This window comes from Toxoplasma gondii, chromosome XII, assembly GCF_000006565.2.
Source record: "Toxoplasma gondii ME49 chromosome XII, whole genome shotgun sequence".
NCBI lineage: Eukaryota > Apicomplexa > Conoidasida > Eucoccidiorida > Sarcocystidae > Toxoplasma > Toxoplasma gondii.
The window spans coordinates 3588253-3599681 of NC_031480.1; the positions used below are offsets into that span (position 1 = coordinate 3588253).

The 11429-nt window shown below is 57.1% G+C and overlaps 1 protein-coding gene across 1 annotated transcript; it reads left to right on the forward strand.

Moving 5' to 3' along the window:
* Positions 1–192: 192 nt before the first annotated feature.
* TGME49_247790 (VRR-NUC domain-containing protein) lies at positions 193–10960 on the forward strand. The gene is made up of 2 exons (XM_002367105.2): positions 193–8510; positions 8658–10960. The coding sequence occupies exons 1-2, from the start codon at positions 949–951 to the stop codon at positions 9376–9378; spliced, it is 8283 nt and encodes a 2760-aa protein (XP_002367146.1). The 5' UTR covers positions 193–948; the 3' UTR covers positions 9379–10960.
* Positions 10961–11429: the final 469 nt, after the last annotated feature.

The following is an 11429-nucleotide window of genomic DNA, read 5'->3' on the forward strand; positions in this document are numbered from 1 at the left end:
CTTTTCTCACACGATTGCAACCCGTCAACTCCGGCCACCTTTTCGCAGGCCAGTGGTCAGGAGGCTGAAACCTGCGACGGTGGCCCGGCTTATTTGCTGGTGCCATCCGCTCTCACTCGCTACTCGTGAAAATGGTTCTGGGGGCACGGGCAAGCCGACGTAGACAAAACAAAGACACTGTTAAGTGTTGTTGTTGGCAAGCCCCAAAAGGACTTTCCGCCCCCTCCATATCCTTGATCCAGCAACCTTCACATTACAACCACAGAGCACGGGTGATTCTCTGAAACCAAGTAACCGGATTCCCCTTGAAAAAAAAGCAGAAAAATGGACGCACACCAGATGCTGTGTCTGGCGACACAGACCGTATTTTGCGCTGGGCGACTTGCTTCTAGGACCATAGGAAACCCCGGTTGCTACCGCCGCCCATTCTCAGCAAAGTCAAGCACTCTGCACCGTTTCTTGCAGGGGATGGGTTTTCCAAGCAGTCTGTATTCGTGTCTTTGACCTTCAGGCAGATATTTCGACTTCTCATAACAAATGTAGGGGACCACAACCGCAGCCGGCACACCGCGGTCAGCACAGCCAGCCCGTCATCGCACAGTCAGAGGGGGCCGTTGCGGCAAGCCAGAAACGCTTGTCTACAAAGATAACAGGCCTGAACGCGATTTCCGCAGTTTTATTTCCGAAATGCCAGTGCAGAGCGATCCGTGGACTGGGTCGCGACCCTTCCCTGTTTCGCTTCTTGAAGCCGTCGGGCGTCACTGCAGGTGAGCCACTGCGCGCGTGACCCCCCTTGGCGGCGCGGCTCTATTCTGCACTGAGCTCGGACGTTTCTCTACTGGGACAGACTGCTTCTTCTTGAGATACATCTTTGTTTTTTCGTCACCCTTTTCTGCCGACTCAGGGGCTACGCAGTCGGGAGATTGGAAGCGAGTAAAACGACCGTTCATGGCAAGCCGGGGACGTAAAGGCGAGGGGCGGCGGCCTGGGCGTCGTAGCTTCCCATTTTTCCTCCGAAATGGACACAGAAATAGGGGCTTGTCTTCCTCTGGTGCCGTCCCGTCCGGGGAACGCTGTCGTCGACCCGCCGACTTGGCGACCGAAGGCAGATGCCCAGAAGCGACTCGAACTCCACAGAGCACTCTTCTGGATTTCTTCAGTCGACAGAGCAGAGATCAGCAACGCCAGGGAAACCACGCGCCGCGTCGCTCCGCAGGCAAAGAATCCAGGGAAGGCGCAACAGAAACTTGTGACGGAGCGCCTTGCTCGGCCGCTGCCCAGTGCGCGGACAGCGGCCGTCCTGGAACTCGCGTCTCGTGCAGGTCGTCGACATGGCGCCTTGTCTCAGCTTCCCAGGAGGTCGTGGAAGTTATTGAGGTCTCCAGTCACGATGAAGAGTCGGTTGCTGCGTTGCCGGCCGACGCAAAGTGTCGTGAAGCGACGCACAGGTCGCTAGAACATGTTGAGGCTTGCCAGCTCGGAAGACGACACATGAAGCGAACGCGTGGGTGGAGTCTCCACGAGTCAGAAGGCGCATCGACGGACATGCACAGGACTGACGAGGGTGGCCGAACGCGTCGCGGCCTCTCATCTGCAGGCTCCAGAAGAGAAGGCGGTCATTCTTCCACGTTCTTTGCTCCACCAGATTCAGACGACTGCCGACCCGTTCCTGCTGCATCTCAAGTCGTTCCTTCAGATATGTGCGGTCGCCGGGAACTCGTGAAGAGCGATGTTTCTGCCGGGGTGGAAGACAGCGGTATGGGTGCCTCTCCTGGGGACAGGAAGCGTCTGACTCTTTCTCGTCCTACTCTTTCTTCAGACGGAGGTTCTGTTTCTGCGACGTGTCTGGTGGCGGAGAAGAGCTTGTCACCTGCTCGCTCGCTACCAGCCGTTGACAACCACACGCCAGGCGCTAGAGGGTACGCGGAGTGCGAGAAGCAGCCCAGCGAGCCGTTTTCAGAAGCCTCTGGCGCAGCTCCGCCCTGTGGCTCGGGGCGCTTGGATGGACGCGATGATCCAGCAACGGAGGGGGTACAGAGAAGCGCAGACAGGTCGGCTTCTTTGCATGCTTTGGAGTGCACATGTTCCACGCCGAGTTCAGAGAGAACACCCGTGGAGGAGGACGCCTCGGGACGGTGCCCCCCGTGGATGTGGAATTACACAGCCCCCGTGTACGCATGTCTGGAGGCGAGTTGCACTTTCAACTCGCACTTGTTTTCCCGCTCGGAGAAAGGCGACTTGCGGCGTCTAGTGCGACTCCTTGCCCTTCCTATCGACGTGCCTGACGAGGAGACAGGAGAGCCGAGAGGCGTCGGTGAAACGTCTCCAACGGGTAGGGACGCCGAGGTCGAGGCTTGCGAGACAGTCGGGTCTTGGAAACGGACACCCTGTCAAGCGTTGTCTCCTGGGGCGCGCCTGCTCTTTTGTCGACTCGTGCTTCAGTTCTGCCGGACGCCACGTCGAGAAGTGGACTTCCACAGTTTCGGCCTCAACGACGTCGAAACTCGAGCCAGCGCTGCACAGGCGCATGCAGCGGACGCAGCGCCTTCCTCTTCCCGACGCTCTGCTTCGCTCCTGGCATCGCCGTGGCTTCGTCTCGCGCCGCTGCTGAGTCGCAGCCGACGAGAAGTGGCAGATCCCCAAGCTGCCCTGGATGAACTGCGTACGTGCGGGCTGTTCACAGTGTGGGACCCCCGCTCCGGTGTACATACACCTGACGACGGGGCTTGGCTGCGGAGCAGCGGTGGGTTGCCGGCACCCTCGGGGGGCGCCGCGACTCCCGATGCGGAAAGCGCGCAGGTGAGAAGCGACCTTCGCAGGCTCCGCTGCAGGCCCGACCTTCCATTGCCTGAGCAAGGCGACCGACTTGACAGGAAGGGTGGGGATCCGCAGCCAGCTGGAGACATAACGTCACCTCGAGTGCCATCAACACGACGCACATCCACAGGTTCCAGTGGAGAGTCCCACACCAGTTCTTCTCCTGGATCGTCCCCCGACACAAACGGATCCGAAGGAGTCACATGCATTGGAGGAAGACCGGCGAGCTTCAGCTGGGCTCCACCCGAATTCCGCGTCCACAGCACTCAGTGTTCTCCCCTCACTTCTAGTGGGGCATGTCCACGGGAACCGAGATCCGCCGCGTCCGTTTCCGCGGCGTCTCAGGGCTCGACATGTTCAAAGACGCAGGGGGTCTCCCGGTGGAGTGCTCAGAGGCGTGCGGCGGCTGCCACTTTGAAAAACAGTCTGATTGCTGCATTCGACTGTCTCACGGTTCCTGAACTCCAGCGCATCGTGGCGGAGGTCGACGCGACGCTTGCGATTCCAAGCCGAGCTTCGCCTTTCTCTCGGCGCTTTGGCAGCCTCGCCTGCTCGACACTCGCAGCTCAGCTCCGTCGTCTGTTCCCTGCGAGTCGACGAATGCCCCGAGCGCAGGGAGATCAGCGCCACACCCGCGTCTTCAAGAGGCGGTCGGACTGCCTCGCGTTTCTCGGCGTCGCTGCAGAGGCAGCGTTTGTTTCGCTTCTCAGGGAGCAAGGCGACGACTCATGCGTCGATTTCTCCACTTGGGCGCCGTGTCTGCCTCGACTGGTGCGGACCGGGAAACAGGCCGAGCAGCCAGGTGTGAAAATGAAGAAACTGACTCACTTCTTCAAGGCCGCGGCTTCTTCAGAGACACTGCAGAGCCGGTCTAGAGTGTCCACCGCCCAGTCCGCCCGCTCCGGTGACAACAGGGTCGCCACACGGTCTGTGTGCCCGCGAGACGCAGCCTCGTCTCGAACCAGTAACGCGACTCGCGACGGCGAATTCACCTCCGCTGCCGCCGTCGCCTCTGACCCCGCTTCGAGTGTACATACACCTCAGTGCGGTGGTGCAACCGCGGCATCGCTCGCATCCGGCCCTTCGCAGAATGCCGCTGCCTCGGGAGCTTTTTGGTCGCTATCTGATGGCGAGCGTTTTCTCCAAATGTTGAGAGAAGTTCTTGTGCACTGCGTCGGGCCGCTTGCCTCATTCCACGACGCGAAGGTGCTGCATACGTTGTGCGTGGCGTTTTTCGCGTTTCACGTCGTCCACAGCTCCTTTCTGAATTTCCTGTCTCGTAGCGCCCCTCCCGCCGCAGTGCTCTGGACGTCGCGTTCCCGGTCCGGCCTGCTGCCCTTGACCTTCGACGCAGAGACACCGTCGCGAGATCGGCGACAGCCTGGTGAAGTTCAGGGCAACGAAGGTCTGAGAAACGAAGCCGAGGAAACGGTTTTCAGCTTGGCGGCAGCCGCCATCTCTCCCGCAGTGTCGCGACTCGCCGGACTCGTGACCTACCACCTGCAAGCCCAACGCACTGGCGGTCACCCAACGTTCGTCCGAGAGCGAGGAAACGCGACAAGCAACCATGAGCGACGAACGGACGGTGGAGGAGGCCTCACAAAGGGTCGAACATCCGTGGACGAACAAGACAGTGGGGATGGGCAATGGGACGGTGGACTCGACGAAGAAGGAAGTGGGGACGATAAAGGCGGCAGTCGCATTGCTGCAAGAACGGTCACATCCCAACAGCCAGGAGCCCCGCCTTCACGGAGAGAAGCAGAAAGGCTGTCTTCGACTGAGGGAGATGCCGTTCTTGCTCGCAGAAAGGACGAGGACGGCGTCGAGCGTGCAGTTTCTTCAGAATTGCACTTGTGGGGTCGAGTCGGCGAGAAAAGGATCTGTGAAACATGTGGCGGGGCAGCGGTGAGGAAGCCGAGACAGCTGGAGGCGCCTCCGCTGCGGTGTCGATGCAGCTGCTGTGAGTATGCTAGAGCCCACACACCGATCTTTGCGTCTCGAGTGTCTCTCTTCGTCTACGCCGCTGCGCTCCTTGAAGAGTGGCGCCTGTCTGCTTTGCTCTGGGGCGGCCTCGTATTGCCGGCACCAGAGCGTCTGGGAGACTCAAGAGAAACTGCAGTGCTCGCCATCGTCCAGAACGCCGCGGAGAAGCTCCGCGCCCACGTGGAGCAAGCCGAAGATCTGTTGATCAGACACCTGAGCCGAGGGGGCAGGCTGGACTCTGTCGCGTCAAACGCCGAAGGCGGCGTCGAGGAGGGCGGGAAGGTGTGTGCGGTAGCCGAGGACGTGGAGACAGTCTCTTGTTCGTTTTTGGAAAGTCCTTTTTCTCCGAGCGGGTTGATGGAGTCAACTGCTGAAATGCCGAACTTTTGTGGAAGGAGACTCGGCGAAGGCGGGGGCTCTCTGGCAGCTGCAGAGCTGCAGCTCGGCGCCGACGTCCCCACAGGAGGGGGCGACGCTTCTTCGCCGCGCCTCAGACGCGCGCTGGAGGTAGCGACTCCGCCGTCAAAGCTTTTTCGCTTCACTCCGCAGTTTGTTTGGGCCAAGACCATTTCTCACGGCCTCGAACTGGTGGAACAAAGAAAGTGCCACCGCCAGGCAGTCGACCTGCTCAGGCTTCTTCTCCGCCTTCACCGACTTCGGCAGAGCCTGACTCACTGCCTCACCTTCGACCGCGCGCCCTCTGCTGCTCGGCGCCGACGGACAGCCTCGGAGACACGCGGAGGAGACAGCGAAGAGACACCTGGAGACACCGAGGAGACACACCGGGGCGCCGAGAAGATGGACAGGAACCGAAAAGGAACCTTGCTTCCGCCGGCGGACTCTCCACAGCTCTCCACCGGCAGCGCCAAGTCTCGGCATGTTGGCAGAGAGAACGTTCGACTGCAGCCGGCTGTGTGTCGCGCGCTGTCTCGACACGCAGGCCAGTGGTACAACCGTCTGATGGTTCTGCTAAAAGTTCACTTGTCCCGTCCTCTGGAGTCTCTCGTCGTCGCCGTCGAGTGCTTGAGAGAGCCTGAAGGAGCTGTGAGCCTCGCGGAGCGTCTCGCGATTGGCAAGCGGGCCACAGCGCTAGCCAAGACGCTCGCGCATGCAGCGGAGAAGGCGAGGAAACAACGCAAGGGGCAAAAAGATCAAAGGGGGGAAGGACGTCGAGAGACGCGACCAAGAGACGCCACGCAGAGTAGACCTCGTGTCGCACAGAGAGGAAGGCGCGGACAGAAGGTCGAGGTCAAAGACGACGATGTCGTGGAGAGCGATGCAGAGACAGAAAAGACAGAAAAGACAGAAGAGACAGAAGAGGTGGGGAAGAGAAGAGAGACAGCAGAGCCTGTCCCCGACTGCTGGGTCGACGTTTTGCGGCTCGTGGGATTCCCGGGGGAGACAGCTAGCGAGGCGGTGAGTGTCTCTGTTTGTGGGGTGGCGAAGCCCTTTCAGAAAAGAGATAGCGCGTCCGTTCTTTCTGGAACAGACGCAACCCCACAGCAGAGCGTTTCTCAGAGCCTTCCATCCCCGCCTGTCAGAAGCAAAGGCACTGCAGATCCTCGGGCGTCACCGGAAGACAAACGCGAAGATTCAAAGACACTGACATGCGTCTCGGGGGAGACGAACGTGCAAGAGCGTCCAACAGGCTACGCCGCGTCGCTGGGCTGGCCTCTGGGCTGGAGCGTTGGAGGCGCTTCGTCGCCTCTCGTGGAGAGTGCAGCGGAAGATGCGTCTCGCGTGTCTGGGTGGGGTGAGTCTGCGCGTCTCTCCTGGACGAGGTTTTTTCCTCGAGACGTGCATGCGCGACTTCTCGAGACAGAAGAGCTGCAGAGCCTGATAGAGAAGGACTTGCCGCACAGCGTCGTCTACGCGAGGCCTCTGCAAGCCAGTCAACAGACAGGGAAAAGCAGCGTCTTTGTTGGGTGGGATAACCGGCTTTTGAGTGTCGAGGAACTGTGCATGCAACACTACTCGATGGCAGGGGACTGGCGCGCCGTCCACGACGAAGGGCGCTGCCTCCGCATGCTCTTCAGAGTGATGACGTTCGATTTAGACGCAAGCGTCGAACAGACGGGGGACCGGGGGTCTGCCGAGAAAGAGGCAGACGCGGAGAAGAGAGGCGGGCCAGCGAACGGGTGCGGCGAAGAGGAGGGTGCCGAAGAAGCGACAGCAGAGATTTCAGAGGACGAAGCAGGTGTAGAGAAAGCGGAAGACGTTTCAGAGAAAGAGACAGATCTTTCAGGGGAAACGCAGCGCACACAGAACTCAGCGAACAGAGAGAACGCAAGTCTGCCAGAGGCATCCCGAAGTCGAGAAACAAAAGAGGAGGAAAGAAACGAAGAAGCGAGAGGAGCTTCAGAGGTTTCGCGACACGGCTTGCCTCTGAGGGAGGAAGCGAAGAGTAAGCGAGAAGGCGAGATGCGGTGCCCTAGATGCGTCTCAGACGACGCTGTGGAGAAGGCAGTCACTGACAACGAGGAGCGAGGCGACGGGAACTTCGGAGAAGAGAAGGGAGAAGACGGCCAGCCGTTTGTGGAGATTGTCTTTTTGCCTCTATCAGAGCCGACGGCACCTTCGTCGATCGATGGCGGAGAGGCCGCAGGAAAGGGCGAGAAGTCCTTCGCAGAGCCGACTTCTGGGGGGTTTGAACGGAGGCCGGGGGAGAGCGCGGAGAGAATCGGGCGAGAAGAAGAGCGCATCCTAGGTCGCGAAGCGGAAGAGAGTTCGAGTCCGTTCTCGTGTCGACCTGGAGACGCTATGAGCAGAGAAGCAAAGATGCAGAAGTTCTTGGAACAGCTCGCAAAGGCGTCGAGACTGCAAGTCGCGGAAGCTGTGCGACGCACTGTCCGGCGTATGTACGGCATGCGCTTGCCAGGCCTCAGCTGGCGGGGCGTGTGGCAGGGGCGAGAAGAAGACGGAGAAGAAGAAAGAGCAGAAGAAAAAGAAGGAGACGCAAAAGGAGGAGAAGAAAAAACGGAAGCCGAAAAGGGAGCAAAGGCGGAAGAAGCAGAGGAAGAAGATGAAGAACCTGAAGGTGGCGGGTCAAATGAAGACGTGCGAGAAGCCGCGCATCTCTCTGCCGTACGCAGCGATGTAGCAGACGAACAAGCGCAGGTTCTGGCCGGGGATGCAGAAATCCGAGAAAGTTTGCCAAAGACGCCGTGGCATGAAGCCGTGAATTCGCAGAGCGAACGTCGCGAAGGACAGAAAGAGAATTCGAACCCGGAAGCTCATCCCGAGGAGTCTTGCGACCCCACAGAGAAGAAAGCGAAGTCGGCGCGAACTCCAGGGGAGGCGCCAGTGCGTGCAAGAGAGAAGGAGAGAGATCAGAAAAAAACAAAGGAGAAGAACGTGGACGAGAGAGACACTCGCATCAAGCAGAGAGAGAGCGCAAAGGAAGCGTGTGCAGGTTTTTTTTCTATGCTCGCGTACGGTGTCGGCGGCAGAGGTTTGAGTGAAGCTTTTCGACTTTTCTCTGAGGACTTTTCTTACTGGGGTGGAGGACTTCCGGACCTCCTTCTGTGGCGGAACTCGGATGCAAAGTCGAGGACAAGACCTAGTGCTGCGATCCCGCCCTGTGAGGAAAAGAGAGAAGAACTCGAGCCTTTGGAGAGGAGCAGCGACTCCAGGAACGGAGGCGAGATGGATCCTGAAATCTTGTTTGCGGAGGTGAAAGGTCCCCGAGATCGACTTTCGGAAAAACAAAGGTAAGCACTCTCTTGTCACTCGCTCTGGGAGGGCGTTTTCCTTTGACGCGAAGCACATAGAACGCTTGCAACAGTCGGCAGGTGACACACACACGGAGTCGGTCTCGTTGCAGGTTTCCTCGCGCGTTCGACAACTGTTTCCTGCAGGTATTGGCTGGCGCATCTCCTCCGAGCGGGAGTGCCTTGCGAGATGTGCAAAGTCCTTCCCCCGGCACTGGCTTCGGAGTCGAGTTGGGGGGCACCTTCTTCAGCCGTTTCCTGTGGAGAAAACGCGCTGTCGCTGAGTGCGCAAGAGGCGAGGGGAACAGAAGAAGACGGAGGGCCTGTCCCGCGCGAACGCAGACACGGGGAGGCTCCAGAACAGGAGGCGAGTGTGTCGACTTTCTCTGACGAAGACGAAGACGAAGACTGGGAGAGGAAACAAGAAGTCCCCGGGTGTCCGGGCGCCGGTTTACGGCGAAGAAAACGAAGTCGGGAGAACAGAGAAGAAGCAGCAGAAAACAGTCAGAGACAAGAGGACAAAGAAAAGGGTCGTAAGCAGGAACCGGGAGAGACACTGTTTCCTGTGGAGAAAGAAGCGACAGAGACGAAACGAATGGCTGCGTGTGAAACGCGGAGAACAGGTGTGGATGCCCAGAGACGTCAGAGCAAACGTGGCGGAAGAAAGCTTGCTTCTTCGCAGGTCCGAGAGGCGCAGCTCTCGAAGTTCTCTGAATCTGACGTTGAGACTGCAAGGGCGAATGACGTAAAAAAAGATCAGAAGCGACAAAGAACAGGACTGTCACGCGTTCGCCTCAGAGTCGAATGGGAGGAACATGACGCAGACAAAGTTGAAGCACTTTGCCGGAGAACTCGGAAAAACCTGTAAATGTTGATTTTTAAAAGGCCGCGAAAAACATAGCCTCGTCCACTTTTTAAAACAAGATGTATTCAGGGACACAAACATACATATATGCATACTAGGAATCTAGTATCTAGCTGTCGATATACAGAACGAAGACCGTCAAGATTTAAACGATCAGCCCAGATCGTTGTATATACGCCAGGGGAAAAGCGTCGTTTTGGAAAATGGCTTTTCATTTGTGAATGATATACACAAGTCGACTGGAAACCTAATCCTAACAATGAGAGAAGGATGAGATCTCCACCTGTTAAAACAATGCATATATCTATATATATGTTTATGTGCAAGAACATAGTATTGTGATTTGGATGTAGATGTAACTATATATATAGATATAGATATAGATAATAATCTAGTAATTAGATGTAGATATGACTGTGAAGGATGGGAGAGTAGCGATGAGTAGGCTGGGAGACAGTGAGGGGAAAAGGAAATCTATACCTGCAGGGTTGTCAAAAACAGGCATCTGCGTGCGATAAGTGATTTGTGAGGCTGCAAAGGGCGAGATAAAATGCAGTCGACTCCCTTTGAGGCTAGTGTCGGGATCGACTGTGTGGCTTTTGTAAATCTGGGCAAACGAGCTGCTTTGCGTGAGATCTGCAAGGAGAACAGAAAAGGTTGGGTCGGGACCACTGACGCTTTTATTTCTACCGTTTGTCGGGCCAGTGCGGCTGTTGATCCTCGGTGCCTTTCCGCTGTGTATGGAACCTTCCGTCAAAGGAACTCTGCTGAAAAACCTCATCATCTCTTTCACCAAGGAAGCGGGACAGTGTCACGCACGCGTTTCCCTAAAATACTAAGGCACTTTGTCTTGGCGTCCTGCAAGCAATACTTCACTGCCCAGAAAGGAGACACCTATGAAGTTCCAGTCCATGCAAGGCTGTCTACACATGTGCGTTGGTCGAACACCGAGGCTCCCTCTGCCTCAGTTGTACGGCAAAGAGTCGTGAGGGTCTGGGATTTTTCGTCAGAGTGAACGCGTGCGTCTGTTGCCACACTCCCCGGTGACCCGAACGTGTCCGGCCTCGCAGAACGTCCTCTTTTTCGCGGCTCTAAAGTGATTTCGAGGGAACGACCTGCCTGAGTTGCTTCTTGGAAAGGAAGGCTGCTGCCCTCGCCCTCTCGCAAAAGGCTGCCTGACGGAAAACTCCGTGATCCCCCCCCCCCCGGCCGCTGTTATCCTCTGTGTGAGGGCAAATGTGGACGGTGTGAAACGCAGGAGCCGTCACACGTGCGAATCTCTCAAGTGAAAGCGCTCGTGCGTGGAAAGGCTCAACCGTACGCAGGCAGATGAGTAGAGAATCTTGGCGAGCCTGCGGAGGCTCATAAACGCGACAGAACAATTCAAGTTTCGGATGCGGATCCCCGCCAGATTCCGTATGTAATCTTGGTGACGGGGCTCCAGTCGAATTGGATGGTTTTACGCGGACCGGATTGTGTACACATGTAACGAATTGCGTTCATCAACACGAAAGGAGTGCCCGAAATCGGGGCGCTGATCACGGTCCTGGACGCAAGCAAGTGCCTGGACCCAGAAACTGCCGTGTTTAGAGGTGTCTGGCTTTGGTTTGAACTTTGAAATTTTAGAAGACAACCTTCTTTCACTGAAGCATTTCGACACTGAACTAAAAACCTTGATGTCGACCAGTGTACATGTAGCAAAAGCCCCAGCAGAGTAATTTTGTCCGACGGCAAGCAAGAGGGAAACCGGAAAGCGCAGACGCGCAGGCAGTTTCTCTCTTCTCGAGACCCGCAGGGAGAATGGCAGTGAACTGTTTCTCTTATCATGCTTTTGCTCGCGAGATTCAGTCCAGAGTTACAGAGACATCCCGGGTTGCCCCCAGAGAACTCAGGAGCTCTACGGATCTCATTCACACCTGATGTCGCGTGGACAACGAAGTCGCGGGACATTTCCTCAAACAGAATAGGATCCCCTTTATGGCCATAATAGACGCATATATTGAAATATATATACGAATACATGCGTCTTTAAGAAAAAAAAATATATTTTTATG

Excerpts from the sequence above, each read along its gene's own strand:
- TGME49_247790 (XM_002367105.2), top strand. The coding sequence starts at position 949 with ATGGCAAGCCGGGGACGTAAAGGCGAGGGGCGGCGGCCTGGGCGTCGT. Across the intron at positions 8,511-8,657 it reads CGACTTTCGGAAAAACAAAG|GTATTGGCTGGCGCATCTCC; the intron begins GTAAGCACTCTC and ends TGTTTCCTGCAG.